The sequence below is a fragment of the Vigna umbellata genome, chromosome 1 (assembly GCF_029865625.1).
Source record: "Vigna umbellata cultivar VRB3 chromosome 1, Vumbellata_1.0, whole genome shotgun sequence".
In the NCBI taxonomy this organism is placed as follows: Eukaryota; Viridiplantae; Streptophyta; class Magnoliopsida; order Fabales; family Fabaceae; genus Vigna; species Vigna umbellata.
Window position 1 is genome coordinate 8357533 of NC_142165.1, and position 24102 is coordinate 8381634.

At 43.4% G+C, this 24102-nt stretch overlaps 4 protein-coding genes across 6 annotated transcripts; all 4 read left to right on the plus strand.

The window, feature by feature from the left end:
* The first annotated feature begins 600 nt into the window (after window positions 1–600).
* Window positions 601–8801, plus strand: LOC148204532 (uncharacterized). 2 transcript variants are annotated; one of them, XM_088093316.1, is made up of 3 exons: window positions 643–689; window positions 1297–1388; window positions 3334–8801. In XM_088093316.1, the coding sequence occupies exon 3, from the start codon at window positions 3493–3495 to the stop codon at window positions 8734–8736; it is 5244 nt and encodes a 1747-aa protein (XP_087949442.1). In that variant the 5' UTR covers window positions 643–689; window positions 1297–1388; window positions 3334–3492; the 3' UTR covers window positions 8737–8801. The 2 variants fall into 2 exon arrangements, with proteins under 2 accessions (XP_087949447.1, XP_087949442.1); XM_088093321.1 differs by lacking the exon at window positions 1297–1388 and having other exon boundaries at window positions 601–689.
* LOC124827580 (cucumisin-like) lies at window positions 616–2355 on the plus strand. Its single transcript, XM_047300665.2, has 4 exons — window positions 616–689; window positions 1297–1388; window positions 1470–1704; window positions 1845–2355. The coding sequence occupies exons 1-4, from the start codon at window positions 616–618 to the stop codon at window positions 2353–2355; spliced, it is 912 nt and encodes a 303-aa protein (XP_047156621.2).
* A 2341-nt stretch (window positions 8802–11142) lies between the features above and the next one.
* Window positions 11143–16505, plus strand: LOC148204533 (cucumisin-like). Its single transcript, XM_088093324.1, has 6 exons — window positions 11143–13873; window positions 13955–14052; window positions 14814–15041; window positions 15131–15242; window positions 15347–15560; window positions 15796–16505. Exons 1-6 carry the CDS (start codon window positions 13715–13717, stop codon window positions 16317–16319), a joined length of 1335 nt encoding a protein of 444 aa, XP_087949450.1. The 5' UTR covers window positions 11143–13714; the 3' UTR covers window positions 16320–16505.
* A 409-nt stretch (window positions 16506–16914) lies between these two features.
* LOC124833386 (nucleobase-ascorbate transporter 6-like) lies at window positions 16915–21989 on the plus strand. 2 transcript variants are annotated; one of them, XM_088093334.1, is made up of 7 exons: window positions 16915–17851; window positions 17949–18049; window positions 18350–18425; window positions 18540–18600; window positions 19103–19247; window positions 19637–19958; window positions 21726–21989. In XM_088093334.1, exons 2-5 carry the CDS (start codon window positions 17964–17966, stop codon window positions 19183–19185), a joined length of 306 nt encoding a protein of 101 aa, XP_087949460.1. In that variant the 5' UTR covers window positions 16915–17851; window positions 17949–17963; the 3' UTR covers window positions 19186–19247; window positions 19637–19958; window positions 21726–21989. The 2 variants fall into 2 exon arrangements, with proteins under 2 accessions (XP_087949460.1, XP_087949454.1); XM_088093328.1 differs by having other exon boundaries at window positions 16916–17851; window positions 17935–18049.
* The last annotated feature ends 2113 nt before the right edge of the window (window positions 21990–24102 follow it).

Here is a 24102-nt window from a genome sequence, read left to right on the forward strand (position 1 = left end):
TGCATTTATTTACAAAATTGTCATAGGTCATTTTTAACATTGGCTATTGAGTAGTTAGACGTTAAACGCGTGACGTTATATGCTGTTTTTGCACTATTGTCGCAGGTTGAAAGAGCTTGAAATCACTTCCATTGTTTTTGTGAAGATTACTAAAGATGAAGACTTTAGGGTTGTCGCATGTTCTCCAAATTCTTACATGCATTCTGCTACTCACTCCCTCGTTTTCTAAAGATGATCGAAAGGTAAATAACATATATCCCATATACTTCTGCTATATCCTCTAATTATGTAAAATACTTCAGAAGCTCTATCTTTCCATAAATTACTCTTACGTTCTTATCTTTTAATGTTTTTTTTAAACAATTCTAATGAGACATTTTTTTAAAAAAAAATATTGGAAATCTTTCAAGTTAAGAAGAGCTTGGATTATTTTAAAAAAAAACAAATTAACCTAAAAATGATTTTATGGAAGGTTGAACATAGTATTCTCAATGTTTAAGCATCCACATGAAATTAAGCCATATTAGCCATATTAGGACTATTATTTTAAATTCATCTTTATTTTTTAATTTATGTTGTTCATATTGTAATCTAATACAGATTTACATAGTCTACATGGGCGAATATCCCAAGGGCGTGGAATTCACAGAGTCACTTCACACTAGTATGGTTCAAAGTGCCATCAGCAGGTCATATATTATTACACAATTAATTCTAGCTCCCAATTTTCATTAGAACATTCATCAAAAACTGCTACCTATTTTCGTTTCTTATTATATTTCAAATGTTAGCTTTTATATAATTGTTGCTTTGTTTGGAGATAAGAACACTCCATTAATATTTTTGCGTACATATAATCATTTCAATATATATGAACGTGTGAGCTCCGATATACAACAATTTTCTAATAATTAAAGAAAAATACAAAACAAATTATATTTAGTTATAGAAATGTGTCAAACTAGACATATTTTAAATTTATAGGCTTTGATTGATTATACTTACACAGCAGATTTACACTATTAAGGGGGTTAGTTTAACATTGTTTATTTAATAATATTTCTTTGTTTGCCTGCGTAACATTTACAAATTTAAGTAATCTTCTGACTTATTTTGAAGGATTTTTCAATAGAATGCTCTAAAAGAAGCAATTCTTTTATTTTATACCTTTTAGATCTAAAACTATGAGTGTTTTAACTAAAATAGAACTCACAATTTTTCTCTCTCTTCCTTTTAACTTTATAACTCATAATTAAAATAACTTAATAAAATTCGAAATGGCATATATCCACCCAGAAAACTTGCACCAGATACTTTGGTACACAGCTACAAGAGTTTCAATGGATTTGTGGCGAGGCTAACCAAAGAAGAATCAGAAAGAATGAAAGGTAATTTTAATATGATTGTGGGTCTATATGTAACTGTAATCATGATGTATGCATTCTGTGAAAATTTGGAATGTTTGGCAGAAATGGATGATGTGGTTTCTGTTATTCCAAATAGAGTCCACAGTGTCCAAACATCAAGGTCCTGGGACTTTCTTGGCTTCCCTGAAAATGTCCAAAGAACAAAGGTAGAAAGTAACACAATCGTTGGAGTACTCGACAGTGGAATTTGGCCTAATTCCTCAAGCTTCACCGACGAAGGCTTTGGTCCTCCACCACAGAAATGGAAAGGAACATGTCATAACTTCACTTGCAATAAGTAAGTGATGTTTGTTATAACATGCTACAACACATATACCTAAATTAAAGTAATAAAATTTTCAACATAATAATTATTAAAAGATAAAACTGACCATTGATTTACTTATCATGAATGCTTGCCTCATGATTTGTTTATAGCAAAATCATTGGAGCAAAATATTTTCGTCTTGATGGTGTGTTCGCCCAAGAGGACATCATATCTCCAACTGATACGAGTGGTCACGGGTCTCACTGTGCATCAACTGCTGCTGGAAACTCTGTTAGCAATGCAAATTTGTTTGGGCTTGGCTCAGGAACAGCAAGAGGAGGAGTTCCATCAGCACGCATTGCTGTGTATAAAATCTGTTGGACAAATGGTTGTGAAACTGCTGACATTCTTGCAGGATTTGATGCAGCCATTATGGATGGTGTTGACATTATATCTCTTTCAGTGGGATATGCAGGCGTCATACACGTGGAATATTTTCAAGATGTCTTTGCAATAGGAGCTGTACCAGAGAGTGTCGGGCGCCGTACGAGGGGCGCCGAAGTGCCAGGCGCCGTACGAACGACGCCCGAAGTATCGAGACGCCCGCAATGCCGGGCGCCGTACGAGGGGCGCCGAAGTGCCAGGCGCCGTACTTACGACAATGCCTGTACGCAATCGTAAAAGGCACGCCGGAGGCTCATGCGTTGAAGAGCCGGACGCCCGAAGTATCGAGACGCCCGCAATGCCGGGCGCCGTACGAGGGGCGCCGAAGTGCCAGGCGCCGTACTTACGACAATGCCTGTACGCAATCGTAAAAGGCACGCCGGAGGCTCATGCGTTGAAGAGCCGGCCCAAGATTGAACCTAGACCCGGTATAAACTCTCCTAACCTTCATGTAGCAGGGAGGAACACCTACCAACCGGGCCGAACCTCTTTATAAGAAAAACTTTGAAGAACTCACAAGGAATCCTACCATCACAGAGCAGCCCGGCACAACAGCCACTGCGTCAAATCTTGTCTGTTAGGCGACCTAAAGTCCTACGTTCACTACGTGCACTAGGACTTGGGGGGCTTGTGTATCTGCAAGGGCCGAACGCCGTACGGAAGGACCCATGCGGGCGGACGCCCAAGCTAATTGGGCGGATCTCCATGCGGACGAGGCGGACGCCCATATCACATGGGCGGATCCCGCATGGGCGGATCTTCGCGGACACGACCAAGCAAAACCGGACGCCGCACGGAAGAGCCCACATGGGCGGATCCCACATGGGCGGATCCCGCATGGGCGGATCTTCGCGGGCACGGCCAAGCGAAACTGGACGCCGTACCAAAGAGCCCGCATGGGCGGACCCACATGGGCGGATCTCCGTGCGCGCGAGGCAGACGCCCATTTCACATGGGCGGACGTCCACGCCCGCCAAAACACTAATCAACATGACTTAAGGAAAAGTAGCCTGGTTTAAAGGTAAGTAGAAATTAGAAGCTATCGGGCCGTTTTGGGCCGTGATTAACTTTTCACTAATCCCAAGCCCATAGCGAAAACTATAAATACAGGTCCACGGTGAGTGGTAGATAGGTTACATTGAATGCACATTTATTGCTACTACTAAAAATAGCCACTGCTCTGAACTGACTTTGGCATCGGAGAATCTTTTGTAGGTCTCCACCCCTCCGGATCAAGAGGAGAGCCAGAGCGCCAGGAGAGGATCGGCCAAGGAGACAAGATTACAGGAGGACTTGGAAGACTTGGAACCCCACAGCCCTACACATCCGAAACATTTGGCGCCCACCGTGGGGCCGTGTGATTTCAAAAACTCAATGGTGACCACAAGAAACCAGGGCACAGACGATCCCGTGGAGATGATCCGCGCATTGCAGCAGAAGATGGAAGAGATGCAACAGCGTCACGAGGACGAATTGGCCGCCGTAAAAGCCGACTACGAAGCCCGGATAGCCGAGGAGGTCGGGCGGATAGATGAAGGAAAGCAAAGGAAGGATAAGGAAAAGACGGTAGCGGAAGACAGTCCACCCGCCGATACCGAGTATGACAAAACCTGGAGGCCTACCGGGTCCGAGGCGGAAGGAAGCAAGGCTAAATCGTTGCATGCGGAGAGCGCTGCCGAGGACGGACGAATGATAGTGAAGTCGGAACCGTCGTCCACCCTGTTACTCCCGTTCGCTCAGAACATCATGGATGTCCAAATTTCGGAGCAATTCATGGCTCCACAATTCAAAATGTATAACGGAACAACGGACCCCGCCTCCCATATCCAGACGTTCTCGAACGCGATGGCGTTCCGAACGGGCAATGACGCCATCTGGTGCAGAGCGTTCTCGCTCTCGTTGGAGGACGAGGCATTGGAGTGGTTCAACACCCTCCCCCCTAATTCGATAGAAAATTTCGCCGGGTTGAAACAGCTGTTCGTCAAACAATTTGCGGCCAGCAGCACTCAAGACCTGACCGTATTCGAGTTAATGACCCTCAAGCAAGAGAAGGACGAGACCTTGCGGACATTCATGGACAGGTATCAGAAGACCGTCCGGCGAGTGAAAAGCCTGACGCCGGAGCTCGCCCTTCACTACATCCTGCCGGCTCTTAAGCCGGGGCCGTTCAAAGATAGCGTCTGCAGGCGAGCACCCAAAACAATGGAGGAGTTGAGGGAAAGAGCAGCTGATGAAATAAGGGTGGAGGAGATGAAGCTCTCCTACAAAAAAGAAAATCAAGAAGCCAGGGGAGAGAGGACGGACGGTAATAAGCCCGCCAATTCTACGGGAAAAACGTTCGGCCTTAGGCCCCGGGAGCAGAAGAAAGGACCTCGCTTCCAACAATATACGCCCTTGAACGCCTCAAGGGAGAAAATTCTCCGAGAGGCCCTAAGTGCAGATCTGATAGTGGAGCATGAGGGACTCCCAACTTTGAAGGACGCTGACAGGAGCAAACATTGCTCCTACCACAAAAACATGGGTCACAGCACCGAAGAATGCCGGACCCTCAAGGACAAAATAGAAGAACTCGTCCGGGCGGGAAAACTTAAGAAGTACGTCCGAGACGAGCGCCCGGCGCAGTCAACCGAACGGTCCGCCCAGAGACCGGCCTACCGAAAGGATAAGCCGCGGAATTCCCGAGCGGAACGACCCCGCTCCGAAAGGCGCCCGAGCCGAAGTCGAAGCCGCAGCCGGGAACGCCCCTTGAGAGGACACATTAATACCATTTCCGGAGGATTCGCGGGAGGAGGATCATCTTCTTCCGCCCGTAAACGCCACGTTCGGGCCCTCCAATCCGTCCATCTGGTTGACAAGCCGCGCCGCTCCATGCCGCCCATTACCTTCTCAGACGAGGACTTTCATGCCCCTGATCCCGACCAGGACGACCCAATGGTCATAACGGCAGAGATAGCACGGTATGGGATAAGCAAAGTCCTGGTTGACCAAGGAAGTTCGGTCAACATCCTTTACTGGAAGACCTTCCTGCAAATGGATATCTCAGAAGATCTGATTGTCCCCTACGATGGGCAGATAGTAGGGTTTGCAGGAGAAAGAGTTGACACAAGGGGATATGTGGAGTTGAGGACGAGGTTGGGGACCGGACGACCTAGCGAGGAGAAGAAGGTCCGGTATCTGCTGGTAGAGGCGAGCACCTCATATAACGTGCTGCTCGGAAGGTCGTGCTTAAACGCTTTTGGAGCAATCGTCTCTACCCCCCACCTCACAATGAAATACCCCTCCGAGAAGGGAATTATTTGTACAGTCCGGGCGGACCAGAAGACGGCGCGAGAATGTTACGCAGCAGGGTTGAAGTTGCACGTCCGTCCCGCAAAAAGGCGGGCGGCCGGCTCAGAGGTGGCCATGGCCGACCTTGATCCTAGGACGAATACCGAGGACCGGCTGGAACCTATGGGAGAAACCCAACCTATCCTGATAGGAAAGGAACCTGCCCAAACCACTCGCATCGCCAGGGAGCTGAACCTCGAGATGGAAAAGGAGTTGAGAGCGCTCTTGTGGAGGAACCGTGATCTCTTTGCATGGACGGCAGCGGATATGCCAGGCATTCATCCTGCGGTGATGTGCCACAAGCTCTCGCTTTTCCAGAATGCACGACCTATAGCCCAGAAAAAGCGAAGAATGGGCGAGGAGAAGCGCAAGGCGGTCGAGGAGGAGGTAGAGAAGTTGAAGAAAGCCGGATTCGTCCGGGCTGTCACCTACACCACATGGCTAGCTAACGTGGTCATGGTGAAGAAGGCTAGCGGGAAGTGGCGCATGTGTACCGACTACACGGATCTGAACAAGGCCTGCCCAAAGGATTCGCACCCCCTACCCAGCATAGACGCCCTGGTGGACGGCGCCTCCGGACACCGAGTGCTGAGTTTCCTGGATGCATATTCCGGGTATAATCAGATACCCATGTACGGACCAGACATCGAGAAGACGGCATTCATCACAGAGAAGGCTAACTTCTGCTATGAGGTTATGCCGTTCGGCCTGAAGAATGCGGGGGCGACATACCAGCGCCTAATGGATCGAATCTTCCGGGACCAGATAGGCCGGTGCATGGACGTATATGTGGACGACATGGTGGTCCGATCGGCAGATGGAGAGGGACACATCCAAGACCTTGAGGAGGTTTTTCGCCAAGTAAGGAAATTCGGCATGCGCTTGAATCCCGCAAAGTGTACGTTCGGGGTAGCCGCCGGAAAGTTCTTGGGTTTTATGCTGACATCAAGGGGGATTGAGGCTAACCCAGACAAGTGTGATGCGGTACTGAAAATGCAGAGTCCGGTCACCCTTAAGGAAGTCCAGAGACTGGTCGGACGCCTCACTGCTTTGTCCCGATTTATCCCCAAGCTAGCAGAGCGGATGAGGCCGGTCCTGCGTAAGCTGAAGAAAGGGGCCGGCCCGTCATGGGACGACGAATGCGAGCGAGCATTCCAAGACGTCAGAGCCATCCTAAGTAACCCACCGGTCATGAACCGCCCGGTTCCGGGCGGAGATTTGCATATCTTCTTGGGAGTATCTGAAACGGCCGTCAGCGCCGTATTGATGCAAGAGCGGCCTCAAGCGAGATTAATTTACTTCGTGAGTCGAACGCTCCTAGATGCAGAAACCCGGTATCAGCGGGTAGAGAAGGTGGCCTTGGCTTTATTGCACGCATCCCGAAGGCTTCGCCCTTACTTTCAAAGTTATCAAGTGATAGTCCGGACGGACTTCCCAATCTCCAAAATCCTCAGAAAGCCGGACCTAGCCGGACGGATGGTGGCATGGGCAGTAGAGCTCTCAGAGTTCGGCTTGCGATATGAACCCAGGGGATCGGTTAAAGGCCAACATTTGGCAGATTTCGCGGCCGAATTACCCCCATCCGGCCTAGAAGACTGGAATCTGTACGTGGACGGAGCGTCCGGGCGTTCGATAAGCGGGGCCGGCATCGTTCTCGAAGGCCCCAACGGATTCTTACTGGAGCATTCCTTGATATTCAAATTCAAAGTATCCAACAACCAGGCCGAGTATGAGGCCCTGATAGCCGGCCTCGAGTTGGCAAAAGACATGGGGGCGCGGAGAATAACCTGCCGGACGGACTCTGAGTTGGTGGTAGGCCAAATGAACGGCAACTTCCAAGTCAGAGAGGAGCGCCTTTTACGATACTACCAACGAGCGGCAGAACTCGCAAGGGCGTTCGATAAAGTGGACATACAGCACATTCCCAGAGAACAAAACACGAGGGCGGACGTACTGTCTAAACTCAGTTCGGGAAAGGAAAAGGGGCAGTTGACTACTGTCGTGCGGCAGGTTCTACTTCAGCCTTCGGTGGAATGCTCGGCGGTATCCGATGGAGGGCAAGACTGGCGTGCAGAAATCAGGGAGATCATGACCCGCCAGGACGAGGGGCGGACGGTAGGTCCGGGCGAAGCCAAGAAAATCGCCCGTTACCTTATTGTGGGGGATGACTTATACCGAAGAGGATTCTCCTCCCCCCTCCTTAAGTGCTTGGGGAACGAAGAGGCATGCTATGTCATGGACGAGCTACACAACGGCGTTTGTGGTTTCCACACAGGCTGGAGAACGTTAAAAGCCCGGTTACTGAGAGCCGGATATTATTGGCCTACCATGGAGGCGGACACAAAAACGTTCGTCCAGCGCTGCGTTCGCTGTCAGGAACATTCCAACAACACCCATCTTCCGCCACATGCCTTACGTTCAATATCCTCCCCATGGCCATTCGCCCAATGGGGAATGGACATCGTAGGACCATTCCCAGTAGGGCAAGCGCAGAGGAAGTTCCTCTTGGTGGCGGTGGATTACTTCACCAAGTGGGTAGAGGCCGAGCCCTTGGCAACCATCACGGCCGCCCAGGTCCAGAAATTCTGTTGGAAGTTGATATGTCGCTTCGGCCTCCCCCGATCCATCATCACAGACAACGGCCGGCAGTTTATAGATAAAAAACTCGCCGAATTCTTCAAAGGATTGGGAATCAAGCACATTACCAGCTCCGTGGAGCATCCCCAGACGAACGGTCAAGCCGAAGCAATGAACAAGACCATAGTTTCGGAACTCAAGCGGCGTTTGGGAGAAAGGAAGGGAGCGTGGGTGGACGAACTGCCCGAGGTCCTATGGGCCTATAGATGCACACCTCACGGAACCACAGGCGAAACCCCTTTCAACTTAACTTATGGTACTGATGCTATGTTGCCGGTTGAGCTGGGCGAACCATCCTTGAGGCGAGAAGTCGAGGACCTGAACCTCAACGACCAAGAGTTGAGAATCGAGTTGGACTCCCTGGACGAACGGCGCGATCGAGCGGCGCTGAGGGCCGAAGCATGCAAGCGCATGGTCGAAAGAAAATATAACTCCAAGGTCCGGCCAAGAAGCTTCCAGGAGGGGGACCTAGTATGGAGAAAGGCGGGAGACGCCCGCCGAAACCCAACTCATGGAAAGCTGGCCGCCAAGTGGGAAGGGCCGTTCCGAGTAATGGAGGCCCTGGGAAACGGAGCGTATAGGCTGGAGCGCATGGACGGACGTCCCATCCCTAACACTTGGAACGCCACGCATCTAAAGTTTTATTTCAGTTAACTTCCACGGCTTGATGTAATGTACCCCCATGGTTAATGAATCAAGTTCTATTTTCTCCTGTGAAACTCACTTTGTTTTGTAGACATCTAATTCAGAACGAGCGTTCCAAAGAGAACGACTCGCAGCTTGGTTGGGCGACGAAGCGAAGAAACGTCCGCCCTACCAAACTCCAAGCTGGCGAACGAGCGTTCCAAAGAGAACGACTCTCAGCTTGGTTGGGCGACGAAGCGAAGAGACGTCCGCCCTACCAAACTCCAAGCTGCCGAACGAGCGTTCCAAAGAGAACGACTCTCAGCTTGGTTGGGCGACGAAGCGAAGAGACGTCCGCCCTACCAAACTCCAAGCTGCCGAACGAGCGTTCCAAAGAGAACGACTCTCAGCTTGGTTGGGCGACGAAGCGAAGAAACGTCCGCCCTACCAAACTCCAAGCTGCCGAACGAGCGTTCCAAAGAGAACGACTCTCAGCTTGGTTGGGCGACGAAGCGAAGAGACGTCCGCCCTACCAAAACTCCAAGCTGCCGAACGAGCGTTCCAAAGAGAACGACTCTCAGCTTGGTTGGGCGACGAAGCGAAGAAACGTCCGCCCTACCAAACTCCAAGCTGGCGAACGAGCGTTCCAAAGAGAACGACTCTCAGCTTGGTTGGGCGACGAAGGGAAGAGACGTCCGCCCTACCAAACTCCAAGCTGCCGAACGAGCGTTCCAAAGAGAACGACTCTCAGCTTGGTTGGGCGACGAAGCGAAGAAACGTCCGCCCTACCAAACTCCAAGCTGGCGAACGACCGTTCCAAAGAGAACGACTCTCAGCTTGGTTGGGCGACGAAGCGAAGAAACGTCCGCCCTACCAAACTCCAAGCTGGCGAACGAGCGTTCCAAAGAGAACGACTCTCAGCTTGGTGGGGCGACGAAGTGAAGAGACGTCCGCCCTACCAAACTCCAAGCTTGGTTGGGGGCGGGCCACGAAGCGAGAGTTAAACATCTAAAAGCTAAACGTCGACATCCGCCCGGGAAAAGGGGGCGTCATCCCACCCGGCCGGGCCGGTACTAAAGCAAGTTCTTTAAGGAATAAAAGGCGCACAAAATATACGAAACAGGAAAAAGCAACTGTGTATTAATCAATGACGCTAAAACGCGCCAATTTACAAAAGGACCGCCCGGCCAACTTCTGGACAATCCGAGATGTTGGGCGGATGGTCACGACATACACCAAAAAATTTAAACAAAAAGAATTCTAAATGTTTTTCCCGGATGCCGCCTCTACAGTTGGCCCGTCGTCTTCAACCACATTCAAATCCATAAGGACGCCGTCGAAAACGTCCTTCTCTATATCCACGCCCAAAGAAAACGGATCCTGGATGCCCGCCAGCAAAGTTACCTGACGAAGGGCTTTGTTGAACCCTTCCTCATGCTCAAACATAATGGTCGACTCCAACTCGGCAACCTGCTCCTTGGCCTTGGTAACTTCAAGAGTGAGCTCCTCGTTGGTCTTAGCATGATCCGTTTCGACCTCTTTTAGGCGGGCTACCTCCGCCTTCAGCTGACGACCTTCCTCCGTCAAGCGCTCCTGCTCGGCCTGGGCGGTTGCCAAACTTTTGGCGGCCTCCGTCTTGGCCTCCTCAAGATCGGCTTCTAACTGTTCGATCTTCTTATCGTATTCATCCTGGTTAAGGACCATCTGCTCCAAGGTCAACTGAAGGGAGGCTGCATTCTTCTTCTCCTTGTCGAGCTCGGCCCGGACCTCCGCCACACCGGGGCGGTCAGCAAACTTTCTTAAGTACCAGGCCAGAGCGGATGTCCGGGTAGACATCTCTAGCATGGCGTTGGTTAGCTCCAGCTCGGACAAGGGTTCAATAAGCGCCCGCTGAGAGGAGCTCATATGGAATTTTGCCCGGTCGCTCATGCTGAACTCCGGGCTGAAAACACCGCCAGGAATGGGGACGGCCAATACCCTCTCCCGCTCTTTCTCTTTGCCCTTGTCCTTACGGGCTTTCTTCGAAGCTGACCGAGACGAAGAGCCCTCCTTGTCTTGACGTCCCTCAGCAGTAGGATCTTTTCTCTTTCGAGTAGGATCCGCGGAAGTCATGGCCGCCCCAGACGTTGGACCTACCTGGACGGCCACCATCTCCGGGTGATGCTCCCGGATTCTAATCTTCACGCCTGGACCCCCGGCCTTACCAGTGGGGGGGACCAGTCCAGTCGGAGCGCCGGCAGGAGGAGGGCGCGGCACAGCGGGAGCACCGGTTGGCCGGGCCGTCGACGAGCTGGCGCCGGACTTCTTCCTGACGGTCAGGAAATTGGATTTGCGGGGGCCCGGAGTCGTCATTAGTTCTGCAAAAAACAAAGAAATTCAGAAAAATTAACGTCAGTGCGAAAAACGAGCACACCTAATGTGACAAGACCATACCGAACGCCTTTGGTCCACAATCCTCAAGACTAAGGCATTCAACCAGGTGGCGGGCGGAGATCCGGCGAGGGAGGGTGTTAATGGTGCGCACGGCCTCTCGGTCGGGTGCTGTCAAATCCCCGACTGAAGTCGCCCGTATTCGTCGAGGGTCCCTCGTCCAATAGAATGGGAACAGCGGCCTCCCTTCACCATCGGAAAATTCACGGAGGCCGTTCTTGTCAACGATTATTTTAAAATAATGTTGCTTGAAATTTTTAAAGGAATCGGAGAAGGGGCGGAATAGGGTCCTGTCCCGCACCGAGTTAAAGGATACCCAACCGCCCGAAGAAGAAGGGCGGACTTCGAAATAGTGAAAGAAAACTGGGATGGTGGGAGTGACACCCACTGCTGAACACATCGCCACAAACGCCTGTACAGCCGCCCACGAATTGGGATGCAGCTGCGTCGGAGCCACATTAGCTTCCCGAAGAACGGCCGTTTGAAAATTAGTAAAGGGCACCCGGACGAAAAGATGGGTGAAGAAGGTCACGTACATGAAGAAGAAATCATAAGGACTAGACCGCCCATCATGAAAGACCCTTTCGTTCAACAAAGTCACCCCGGCACGAATTAACCTCGAATCCTCCATATCCCGTACGATATGGGTATGGCGGATCCGCCATTCCAAATCCTTGCTGTAAGCATAGCAGGAAGCATATCGGCTGGGAACGACGGGAGCCAACTCCGATATCACCGTCCCTTCACCATCCGGCTCGAAGGGTGACCCGACTATACGAATACCGCCTTTGAGCAAGAACAGAGGCACACCATTAAATATCCGGTCGTTCATCGAGACCGGTGACCCAGGGTCCCCTCCGGAAGACCCAACCGCCTCCTCCAAAAAACGAGAAGAAGCCGAACTTAGAGAATCGCCGCTGTCGCCCTGCGCCGACCCCTCCCGGACTCCGCCCGACGACCCAGAACCTGACTCAATGGACATAGATGCCATTTATTACCTGAGGGAAAAAGAATCTCGAACTCCTGAGTAAAGAAGATAAGTGAAAATGACCCCGTTTAAACACACTATTTATAGGGAAAAATTAGTAACCGTCAGATGCATCTCGGCCGTTTAGATTAGGTACAACCAACGCTCCAGATTTGGCGACGCTTCAGCTCCATTCAATAGGGACGCGCCACATGTTTTCCCGCCTAAAATTCGAATTCAAAAAGCCCACTGGATAAAGCCCAATTACGGGTTCCCGACCCCCACGCGCCATATTCGAAATCCTACGTTCACTACGTGTACTAGGACTTGGGGGGCTTGTGTACCAGAGAGTGTCGGGCGCCGTACGAGGGGCGCCGAAGTGCCAGGCGCCGTACGAACGACGCCCGAAGTATCGAGACGCCCGCAATGCCGGGCGCCGTACGAGGGGCGCCGAAGTGCCAGGCGCCGTACTTACGACAATGCCTGTACGCAATCGTAAAAGGCACGCCGGAGGCTCATGCGTTGAAGAGCCGGACGCCCGAAGTATCGAGACGCCCGCAATGCCGGGCGCCGTACGAGGGGCGCCGAAGTGCCAGGCGCCGTACTTACGACAATGCCTGTACGCAATCGTAAAAGGCACGCCGGAGGCTCATGCGTTGAAGAGCCGGCCCAAGATTGAACCTAGACCCGGTATAAACTCTCCTAACCTTCATGTAGCAGGGAGGAACACCTACCAACCGGGCTGAACCTCTTTATAAGAAAAACTTTGAAGAACTCACAAGGAATCCTACCATCACAGAGCAGCCCGGCACAACAGCCACTGCGTCAAATCTTGTCTGTTAGGCGACCTAAAGTCCTACGTTCACTACGTGCACTAGGACTTGGGGGGCTTGTGTATCTGCAAGGGCCGAACGCCGTACGGAAGGACCCATGCGGGCGGACGCCCAAGCTAATTGGGCGGATCTCCATGCGGACGAGGCGGACGCCCATATCACATGGGCGGATCCCGCATGGGCGGATCTTCGCGGACACGACCAAGCAAAACCGGACGCCGCACGGAAGAGCCCACATGGGCGGATCCCACATGGGCGGATCCCGCATGGGCGGATCTTCGCGGGCACGGCCAAGCGAAACTGGACGCCGTACCAAAGAGCCCGCATGGGCGGACCCACATGGGCGGATCTCCGTGCGCGCGAGGCAGACGCCCATTTCACATGGGCGGACGTCCACGCCCGCCAAAACACTAATCAACATGACTTAAGGAAAAGTAGCCTGGTTTAAAGGTAAGTAGAAATTAGAAGCTATCGGGCCGTTTTGGGCCGTGATTAACTTTTCACTAATCCCAAGCCCATAGCGAAAACTATAAATACAGGTCCACGGTGAGTGGTAGATAGGTTACATTGAATGCACATTTATTGCTACTACTAAAAATAGCCACTGCTCTGAACTGACTTTGGCATCGGAGAATCTTTTGTAGGTCTCCACCCCTCCGGATCAAGAGGAGAGCCAGAGCGCCAGGAGAGGATCGGCCAAGGAGACAAGATTACAGGAGGACTTGGAAGACTTGGAACCCCACAGCCCTACACATCCGAAACAGGAGCCTTCCATGCAATGAAGCGAGGCATATTAACTTCTCAAGCTGCAGGTAATTGGGGTTCAAACCCTTACACAATATCAAATCTTGCACCGTGGATAATTTCCGTGGCTGCTTCCACCATAGACAGAAAGTTTTTAACCAATCTCCAACTGGGCAATGGCCGAATCTTCCAGGTAATTATCCCTTTAAATTATTTTACTTATGTTTTAAAATATTAAAAACCTGACATAAAAGATTTCCCTCAACGTATGCAGGGAATTTCAGTGAATACATTTAGTCCAACACAGAAGAGTTACCCTTTAATTTATGGGGGAGATGCACCAGCTGCTGGATTTAACAGTTCCACATCGAGGTACCAACATTTTCCAATATCTCATTTTAATTATCTGATTAAATTTCTTTTCTATTTTCTTTCTTTATTTCTAAAATTTAATATACTTCATTTATTCTAAAGGGTTCAATTTGGTGTCTTAATCTTCTTAAATAAGTTGACACAGTTGAAGAAGCAATATTGAATTAATGGGTTAACACTTATAACGATTTCAATTTTTATCACTACAATAATATTATAATTTTTCTTTAAAAAATAAAAGAAAAATTACACAATGACAGTTTAAAACGGTCACTATAATAAATACTAATTAGTTTTTAGAAGAAAAAAAACGTTTCATTTTTAAATATAATAAAATCATCAGACTTTAATTAAATTTTAGTAAATTAAATTTAATTAATATTAGTTATTCAAGTGATAGTTTCTGAACCTCACTAGATGCAATTAATTTCAAAACATAAATAATTTTCTTAATAAATAAAAAATATTAAATTATTGTGGTGTTTTAATTGCATCTATGTATAGTTTAGATAGTCACAAAGTATGGTTTATCCTATTCTTTATACGATCAATCAACTTTATTATTTAGATGGAGAAGACAATATTTGATTTTTGTTAGAAAATTAAGTGATTAAATTGAGCATCTGGAGAGGGAAAATAGAGTTTTATAAATAATTGAAGGAATTAAAAAAAGTAATTTAACCTTATTATTTGGGCAGTTTGTTACTAATCTTTCCCTATGTTACTATTCAAAAGTCCATTCTAACATTAGCGTTGCTTAGGTTTTGCCGTGAAAATTCTTTGGATGGAGCTTTGGTGAAAGGGAAAATTGTTTTGTGTGATGGCTATACTCCTTCTCCACATGTGGGATTTGCTTCTGGGGCTGCTGGTCTTATATTTATATTCCCTAGTACAGCCCCTTTAGTTGTGGCAGAAGTATATGCATTGCCAGCGATTAGCATTACCGCAAGTGATGGGAATTCCGTATTTTCTTATTTAAAGTCAACAAGGTATAAAACTTTTCATCAATCTACAAAGATCATACATAAGTGTTGTATAACTTTGATCAAATTATATGTCATGTCCTCGATTATTGTAGTAATCCAGCAGCTACCATATTCAAGAGTTACGAAGGAAAAGATTCATCAGCCCCTTACATTGCTCCTTTCTCTTCTAGAGGTCCAAATATGGTCACTCCAAACATTCTTAAGGTAACATCATGTTACAGTGTAAAATCAACCCAACCGATTAAAGCTTATTTGCTTATATATATATATATATATATATATATATAAATTTTCTGCTGATGTTGTAGCCTGATATAGCAGCTCCAGGAGTTGAAATTCTGGCTGCATGGTCTCCGATTTCTCCTATTTCTGGCGTTAAAGGAGACAAAAGAGAATCAAATTTCAATATAATATACGGAACTTCAATGGCATGCCCTCATGTTACTGGAGCAGCTGCTTACGTTAAATCATTTCATCCCAACTGGTCTCCTGCTGCAATAAAATCCGCGTTGATGACAACTGGTATTTATATAATATAATGTAGTTATCAAACTTTGCAGACTATAACCCTTGAAAAATGTAGGAGAAATGAGGCTGCGAAGAGAAAGTAAAGTATGATAACCTAAAACCATATGCCCTATACCACCTTAAACATTTCTGTCGGGAAAACCTAGATAATTAACGTGTTATTTTGTGGTACAACTTAATGTCCAAGTATACATGTTAAGGACCAAATATGTTTGTTCATTATTTGCAGCTACCCCTATGAATCCTACAGTTGATTTAGATGCTGAATTTGCTTACGGTGCGGGGCAAATCAATCCTTTGAAGGCAGCAAATCCTGGACTAGTTTATGATGCTGGTGAAAACGATTATATTAGTTTTCTGTGTGGACAAGGTTATAATTCATCATCGCTGCAACTAATTACAGAAGATAAGACCACTTGCACATCAGCAAATAAAGGATCGGTTTTCGACCTTAATCTCCCGTCTTTTGCTCTATCAACCCCTCGCTCAAGCCACAACAATGTCACTTTTAGTAGAACTGTTACAAATGTTGGATCAGCTACATCCAAATATAGGGCCACGATAACTGCACATCCATCTTCTTTGAAGGTCCAAGTAGTGCCAAATGTTTTGGCCTTCTCATCGTTGGGTCAGAAGCTGTCTTTTACCCTTAAGATTGAAGGAAGCATTAATGCAGACTTGGTTTCTTTTTCTTTGATTTGGGACGATGGCACTTTTAAGGCAAGGAGCCCCGTTGTTGTTTATGTTCCATAAATCTTCAGCTTCCAGCACTTGTGAGTGCAACAAAATAACAACTTGAATGGCAAAGTTGTAAGCCTTGTAGGCTGCCAAAAATGAAATATGTCTCTATCACAAACCTGTCCAAATTTTCAGTGAATAAATGATGATAAAGTGCTGTGTCCCAGGAATAAAATCAAGACAATAATTACTTTGATTCAAGTATTTTCTACTAGTCCTTCTGAGTAATTAATTATGTCATTATTATAATGTATGCATACATTCATTATCATTTCTAAATGAGATATAAAGGAGTATTGAATTGGGAATCTGTAATGGACACATGTCACATTTTGTAATGTTGGAGTGGAATTGCAAGGTCATACACGGGGCAAGTTCGTTCTTTGTATGGAAAATATTTTGGTTGCCCTCGTCTCATTTCATCCATCCTTTACTTCTAGCTCCATCTTGTGTAAGTTCTCTTGAAATGCAAAATCATTGTAGTTGTAATGTTTTGGGAGTGCAAAATCATTCTAGTTCCTTTCATACACGTGGATTTACTTTTCTAATATTTTGGAAAAACTAATAAACAATTAACAGTTTTTCATTCTTTTGCAGAGGTTAAATTTTGTGTTATGGTGGCAAGTACATGAAAGTTAAAATCACTCAGAGTGATTTGGTGATTTTTGAAATTGGTAATTCTAAAGGTTATAATCATATTATGATAGTGAATCAGTATTATATATAACTCAAAATTCAGTACTTTATAAAAAGACTAAATATATTAATATTGATTTTCATTTTCTTCGTAAAGATGATGATTGACATTGATTATCTCTCATTTGTTCCTACCACCATGCCACAATTAGCAGGTACTTTTACAAAAATATTTAAAAAAAAAAAAACTGAATTTAAATCTCTATTCGAGATGTTTATACTTGAAATATTATCATTAGAGTTATTTATTATATTTGATTATTATATATTTTATTATATTTAGGATATTTATTAGCCTAAATAGATAATTTTCATAGTTGTAATTTTACCTTAATTTGTACAGCAGTCTATTGTAATATATATTTATATTGGTAAATTGATGAAGAATGAGATATGACTTTTCTTTTAAGAAAACAAACTAAAGATATTCCCAACTCGTCACTACAAAAATAATTAATTTTAGGAGAGGTTATTTTCCGGCGTTCTTAAAAACCCTAAATAATTTCTGGCCGTTTATGAGTAAACCGCAGGTAGCGTTTTTTATTATTTTTTTTAAACTTTCCACCCAACTCATATCCCCTCCCCCGCTCCTTCAGTAGTTCATCTAATCTAAAAATGTCTAAACCCTAAACTCCCTCCCCCGCGCCTTTGTCAAAATTTCTCCCAAATCCTTCCCCGCACCACAATCTTCTCATGCTTGTTTCGTGTTCGTCTTCTCCTTCTTGGCTTCGTATTCATCTTCTCCTGCTTGGTTGAGCGTCGAGGTGCAGGCGTCGAGGCATTTGCGGGTTGAGCGAGGTCGAGGTGCTCTAGCGCGCTCCCACACTGACCAATCTTAGGTCGAGGTCGAGGTAAGACTGTGTTCGATCTTGGCTCTTTGGTTTTGGCTCTCTCGTTCGTTGTTCGATCTACTGATCCTTGTTTATCTGATTAGTGATAAATATGCAGAGATTTGAGAGGATAATGCGTGGGACGCAGGGCGCACTTATCGTTGCTTCGACCCTCCAAATTTTTGTTGGATTCAGTGGACTTTGGCGCAATGTAGTGAGGTTGGTTCCTGTCTAGATCCTTGAATTGTTTTTCCTTCCATCTTGCAGTCACATACATTGAACTTTTTGAGATTATCCATGCAATACTTATACTTTCAGATGTTTAAAGATGTTTCTATTTTTCTTGTTTGGAAAGCTAGCTGTAATTCTTTTAGAAATGTACTAATCCCTCCTTCTTTTGATAACTCCCAGTTAGTGATCATGATTAATTCCAATTACACTGATAGATAGGATTTTTACCATTCTACAAGTTATTTTTCTGCAAATAATTTTGGTGAGTAATTTGTTTTGCTTTTATAGGTTCTTAAGCCCTCTCTCTGCAGTTCCCCTGGTTGCTTTGTCAGGCTTTGGACTTTATGAGTTGGGCTTTATAGTGGTACTGATATTTGCAGCAAGAACTATTTCTTATTTCTTTCCTTCATCTATGAATCTATGAATTATATAACTGGTATGATTTACACTTTCTTGATTATTTCTTCTTGAATTGTAGCTTGCAAAATGTGTGGAGATTGGGCTGCCAGATATTTGTAATCTTACTAGTATTTTCACAGGTGATCTATAATTGTCATGATGTTAAATTACCTTGCATCATTTGGAACATATTTAAAAATAACCATGAGTACATAACACACCGAAGATGAAATTATGTTACTTCTTGCTCTACTTTATTTTCTATAATTTAAATGCTATATTCTAAAGTAGTGGTGTTCCTTTGTCCAGTACATTCCTCATGTGATGAAAGGACAAAATCATTCATTCTTATGAATCAATGTGCGCATTCATTCATATATATATATATATATATATATATATATATATATATATATATATAAGTATAATATGAAAATTGTACATTATCTATCTATCAGAATTTATTCTTATTTTCATCCTCAAGCTTTTTAACCTTTAAAAGGAATTTTTCTTTTTCACATATGTTATTGGCTTTGACTGATTCATTTGGATGACTATAAGGCCTTCCACATTTGACAATTGTTTCTTGGTTCTTTTGAAGATTAATTTGATGTTTTATATTGTTGAAATTTGCTCGCAAAGGTTTGGACCATTTCATCCCAGAGCCTGTTGGAACTAAGAGCAACCTCGCTGACAATGAGATTTTTTTTTTCCTAAATCAATGATGGAATTTTGGGGTTCTCCAACGCAAGACCTAATAGTGGACAGACTTTCAGAGTTTGAGAAGGTAGATTCCCGTGTTATATCTTGTGTGTGTATATATTATTTTTTTCACGTGCTTGTGCATTTTGTTCAAATTTTAGTAAGTTATGTCCATATATTAATAGTTGTTTATATGTTCTGTTTAATATTGTTTCAAAGATGCAAATCTGGAAAATTGTTATTTTTTACCTTTCGTACAGTTAAGATTCACAATTTGAATCATATGATTTGATATATATCAAAGATATAGTAGATATTGCTTTGATTCTAATAATATCAAAGCTCAATTGCCTATGAAGAAAACTTTGAAAGTAAAAGCTCTATTGCCAGGAGAATTGAATGATGTTCCTTTTTATGTCTGTAGTCTGAAATATAGATCCTAATAAAGCTCATACTTTTGTTACTCTTATCTAGGTGACTATATATATGGGAGAAGGATGGTTTTATGATTTCAAGCACACACTTTGATCGATTCTCATCCCCTGACTTCTATGCAAGAGTTTATATTCAGATGTCACATCCAGAGTTTTCAGAGGCACATGAATCGTTTCATGTTGGGGGAAGCCTTGTTGAATGCTTCATTTTTTTGTCTTACATCATTCGTTTTTTTTAACTAAAGGCATAAAGTTTTCAAAATAAATTGCAGGGGAGAACTGATCATATGACTCGTGCCTTGTTCAAGACTTATAGATCACCGGTGATGGATACGATACAATCTTTGCCACATCATCAGCAGGTAACTTGAAAAATGAATGTGCTATGAACTGTACAGCTAAGGCTATAATGATAAAATGGAACTGAAAATACAATATAGTAGTTGAAACTAGACTATATTCCATTCCATTACTAGTTGAAACTAAGTATAGTAGCAAATGAAAATTAATGCATGATAGCCTATTCTAGGATGCAAAGCTGAATCAGAGATTAAAGTCTAAAACTATAATGCATATGTAAATGTAATATTAACTTCTGTGAATGCAAATTTGAGTAACATGAAAATCTAGCTACTATGTCGAAGAATAAGAACCTACTATATGCACTATGAGTTGAACTAAAAGATAGCTTTGGTGCTTCTTCTAGTTGCTTAAAACTGTTCATTTTTCTGATTGTGGAATGAGCTTTCTGATTGTGGAAAAAAGGACTTTCAATTAAGCCAAAGATGCAAGTGTTCATAATGATTGTAAGTGTGTATAGCAGCAACTAGAAGAAGCACCAAAGCTATAAAAAGGAACAGTTTTAAGCAAAAATCTGCAGGTAGTTTAAGCAAAAAATATTCTTGCTGCTATATATATATATATATATATTTGCCATCATTTCTCCTTTTTGAACTTGGTACTACTATATTCTTATTTTTATACACCAAGAATATTCTTTAACTTGATTACTAGATTAACAAAATAACTGAGTTCTTCTTGATTAAATAAATTGCTCTAAAGCTCAAGCATATTTTAGAAAAACTGAGAGTTAAATATATATATATATATATATATATATATATATATATATGACTTTTGTTTGCAACATGTATTTTTTTTCTATTTATATGAATAGGAAGATTAAATAGGACTTTGTGTTGTCTGATAATGGATTACTTCTCAATCATTTTTTATTCTTTGCTATAAATTTCTAGTCTACTATGTAACAATTAATCAACATAAAAGAGCAACACAAGAACATGAAGATGTCAGGAACTTTAGGATACGTGGCCCCTGAGTACATATCACATGGTATGCAGGAATATTTATCATCATGAAAAGACATAACATTAAACTTGCCATACTGTTGCTTCATGCTCTTCCTGTTTAATCACTTCACTTTTCTTTTGAAAATCATTTCTTTCTAAGTTTTTATGTCATTCTTTTTTTCTATTTCTCTAGTAATTGTTGCCATTGCTAGGTACTATAATAAATAAGTTCTACAATTGTGATTATCCTTAATGACAATCAGTGAATGGAGTTTTCTTATTTAGGGAAAATTATTTTTATCCTTGTGCAAGTTCAGAAAGGAAAAGGACATAATCTACTTTTTCTTTTGTTGAAGTTTAGTAACTTACTATTTACAGTATTGTAAAGGAAAATAATCCAATTAAGAGGGACAGAGGAAGACAGGAAACCTAAAAGGTTATGTTTGGATTGACTAAAAGGGATGGAATGAAGTGAAATGAGGTTTAGTTGGATTGAATGAAAAGGACCCTTCCCATTCTCTCCCTTGAATTTGGAGGGCACGGGAATGGTATTATCTATTAAATGATTGATTTCCAAACATAGAAATGGTACCTTTGTCCCGTTTCATTCTGTTCCACTCAATTCCCCTCATGCATTTCATTCTTTTATATTCATCATTAGATATTGAAGCCTAGCCTTAAAAAACTTCAGTAAAACCCATTAGAAAATCTTGATATGTTGTGTAATTTGCAAGTACTAGCTTACTTTGTGAGGGTAGAAGAGATATTAGGGAATTGAACCGTTTTAAAATATTAACTAATTATTGTTTTATATTTTAGGTATTTGAAAAAGGAAGCGTATCAAATGATGGAAAAAATGAAGAAGTACCAAATGACGAAGACAATGAAAAAGTACTAAATGACGAAGACAATGAAAAAGTACCAAATGACGAAGACAATGAAAAAGTATCAAATGATGAAGACAATTGAAGAAGTACAAAACTATAATTATTATTCATAACATGTTAATTTTAATTTTTAAGAAACATTAATTGTATTTCTAATGTTTACAATTTATATAATAATATTTTGGTTTATATTTAATGTTTACATTTAATTTTGGTTTCAAATTATTTAATTTTGGTTTATTAATGATAATAAAGTCATTTGAATAATAAAAAAAAAATTAAATTATATACATTTCTGGCGGTTTTGGAAAACCCTCAAAAGTACCGACGATTTTCATAAACCCTCACAAATTACCGACGGTTTTGCTTAACCCCGGTTATTTTCGGCGGTTTTAGTAAAACCCCCACCACTACCGGCGGTTTTTCAAAACCCCGCTAATTGCGGCGGTTTTTAGAAAAATCGCCGATAATTACTTAGCGACGCAGGTTTTCCCAACGGTTTTTCTAACCGCGGGTAACATATTTTCCGAGAGTTAAAACCGCCGAAAACAGAAAAAATAATCCCCAGTAAAAATCTAATTTTTTGTAGTGAAGATAAATTTAAACATGAAGAATTATGTATTTAAATATATTTTTATTGTAATTACATTAAAACTAACCAACAAAATCATTGCCATTCAAAATTATTGTCATTAGACACTCAAATTTGTATGAAATTTATTTTTCACAAACGTACACACAAATTTGTATTGTTGTTTTATTTAAAATAAATTTATTATTATTATTTTCTCAAACTTAACTTCATAATTAGATTTTTGGATGAAATTCAGGTTGATAAATTTTTTGTAATTACATTTTTATAATATTTAGTTTACTTATCTTCTATAAATATATAAATGTATTCAATATAATTAAAAATGGGGTTTAGTATAAAAAGACATTTAAAAAAAAGCATACGTTACATTTGATAATACGTAAAGTACAATTATTGTTTGATTCATAATAAATTTATTTATTATTATTTTTTATTCAAACTTAACTTCATAATTATTAGTTTTTTATAGGTTTAATACCTCTTTTGGTCCCTCGAAAGGGGGCAAATGTTCAATTGGGTCCTACCTTTTTTTTCGAAGTTCAATGTGGTCCAAATTTTGTAAAAAGTGTGCAATCAAGTCGTTTTTGGAAACGGCGTTGATTTTTTAACGGAGCAGCTGACAGGGTGGACTGAAGTTAGCTACGTGGTTGTGAGAGGGTGATACGTGGCTGTGTGAGGGTGATACGTGGCATTCATCTTGTTCTTATCACCCAAAATGATCACGGCATTTAGGAATCATGTTATTTAGAAGGAATAGAATCTGCTAGCCGAATTCCATACGCAAACATACAGAGATGAATCTATTGTTAGCAAACATAGTATACTTGAATTTTTTTTTGCTTGAGTTCCCCTCATTCCAAGACCAAAGACCGCCGCTGAAGGAATAAACCAGAAGCTCCGTCCTTCGCCGCCGACGAACCAGGTCGAAGAAGTCGAACCATACCGCGAGGCCAGCCCTCCACCTGCAGAAAACCAGAACCAAAAACAAAAACCAAAACCCAGAGATCCAACGGCCAACCTCGGCGAAGTTTCGTTGATCTCCGCAAACCTGTCGCTCGAGACCCACCGCGCGAACCACCATCGAAACCCCAAGGGTCGCGCCTCTGCCGCTGTGTCGCTCACAAGCTCCGCCGCCGCGGACCACCCCAAAGCTGTCGCGAGTTGTCCCAACGTGAGAGAAAGGAAGCTGCCATATGGTTGCAGAGCAGCGCCGAAGGAGAAGAAGAGAAGGGAAAACTATATCTTTCCCTCACATGAGCGTGACGAAGCAGACATAAGAAGAAGAGGGTAGAAAGAAATTGGGATTTCCAATTTAGGGTTCATAATCCTTTCAGATTGAGAGTTTTCCCTCTTAATTCTAATTTTAATTAGGTTCCTAATTTTCAAATTTAGGATTTTTCGAATTAGGAAAACCACGTATTACCCTCTCACAGCCACGTAGCTAACTTCAGTCCACCCTGTCAGCTGCTCCGTTAAAAAATCAACGCCGTTTCCAAAAAGGACTTGATTGTACACTTTTTACAAAATTTGGGACCACATTGAACTTCTAAAAAAAGGTATGACCCAATTGAACATTTGCCCCCTTTCGAGGGACCAAAAGAGATATTAAACCTTTTTTATACATGTGCGTCTCTCGGGTCTACCAAAGGCTAATTTCACTTATATCTAGGAAGTAAAAAAATCTCGGGCTCTTTGCCAAATAAAACTAAATAAA

Coding starts and splice junctions, on each gene's coding strand:
- LOC124827580 (XM_047300665.2), top strand. CDS start 616: ATGGGCGAATATCCCAAGGGCGTGGAATTCACAGAGTCACTTCACACT. Junction 690..1,296: donor GTTCAAAGTGCCATCAGCAG/GTCATATATTAT, acceptor ATATCCACCCAG/AAAACTTGCACCAGATACTT. Junction 1,389..1,469: donor AGAATCAGAAAGAATGAAAG/GTAATTTTAATA, acceptor AATGTTTGGCAG/AAATGGATGATGTGGTTTCT.
- LOC148204532 (XM_088093321.1), top strand. CDS start 3,493: ATGGTGACCACAAGAAACCAGGGCACAGACGATCCCGTGGAGATGATC.
- LOC148204533 (XM_088093324.1), top strand. CDS start 13,715: ATGAAGCGAGGCATATTAACTTCTCAAGCTGCAGGTAATTGGGGTTCA. Junction 13,874..13,954: donor GCAATGGCCGAATCTTCCAG/GTAATTATCCCT, acceptor CAACGTATGCAG/GGAATTTCAGTGAATACATT. Junction 14,053..14,813: donor TTTAACAGTTCCACATCGAG/GTACCAACATTT, acceptor AGCGTTGCTTAG/GTTTTGCCGTGAAAATTCTT.
- LOC124833386 (XM_088093328.1), top strand. CDS start 17,943: ATGCAGAGATTTGAGAGGATAATGCGTGGGACGCAGGGCGCACTTATC. Junction 18,050..18,349: donor CTTTGGCGCAATGTAGTGAG/GTTGGTTCCTGT, acceptor TTGCTTTTATAG/GTTCTTAAGCCCTCTCTCTG. Junction 18,601..19,102: donor TCTTACTAGTATTTTCACAG/GTGATCTATAAT, acceptor TTGCTCGCAAAG/GTTTGGACCATTTCATCCCA.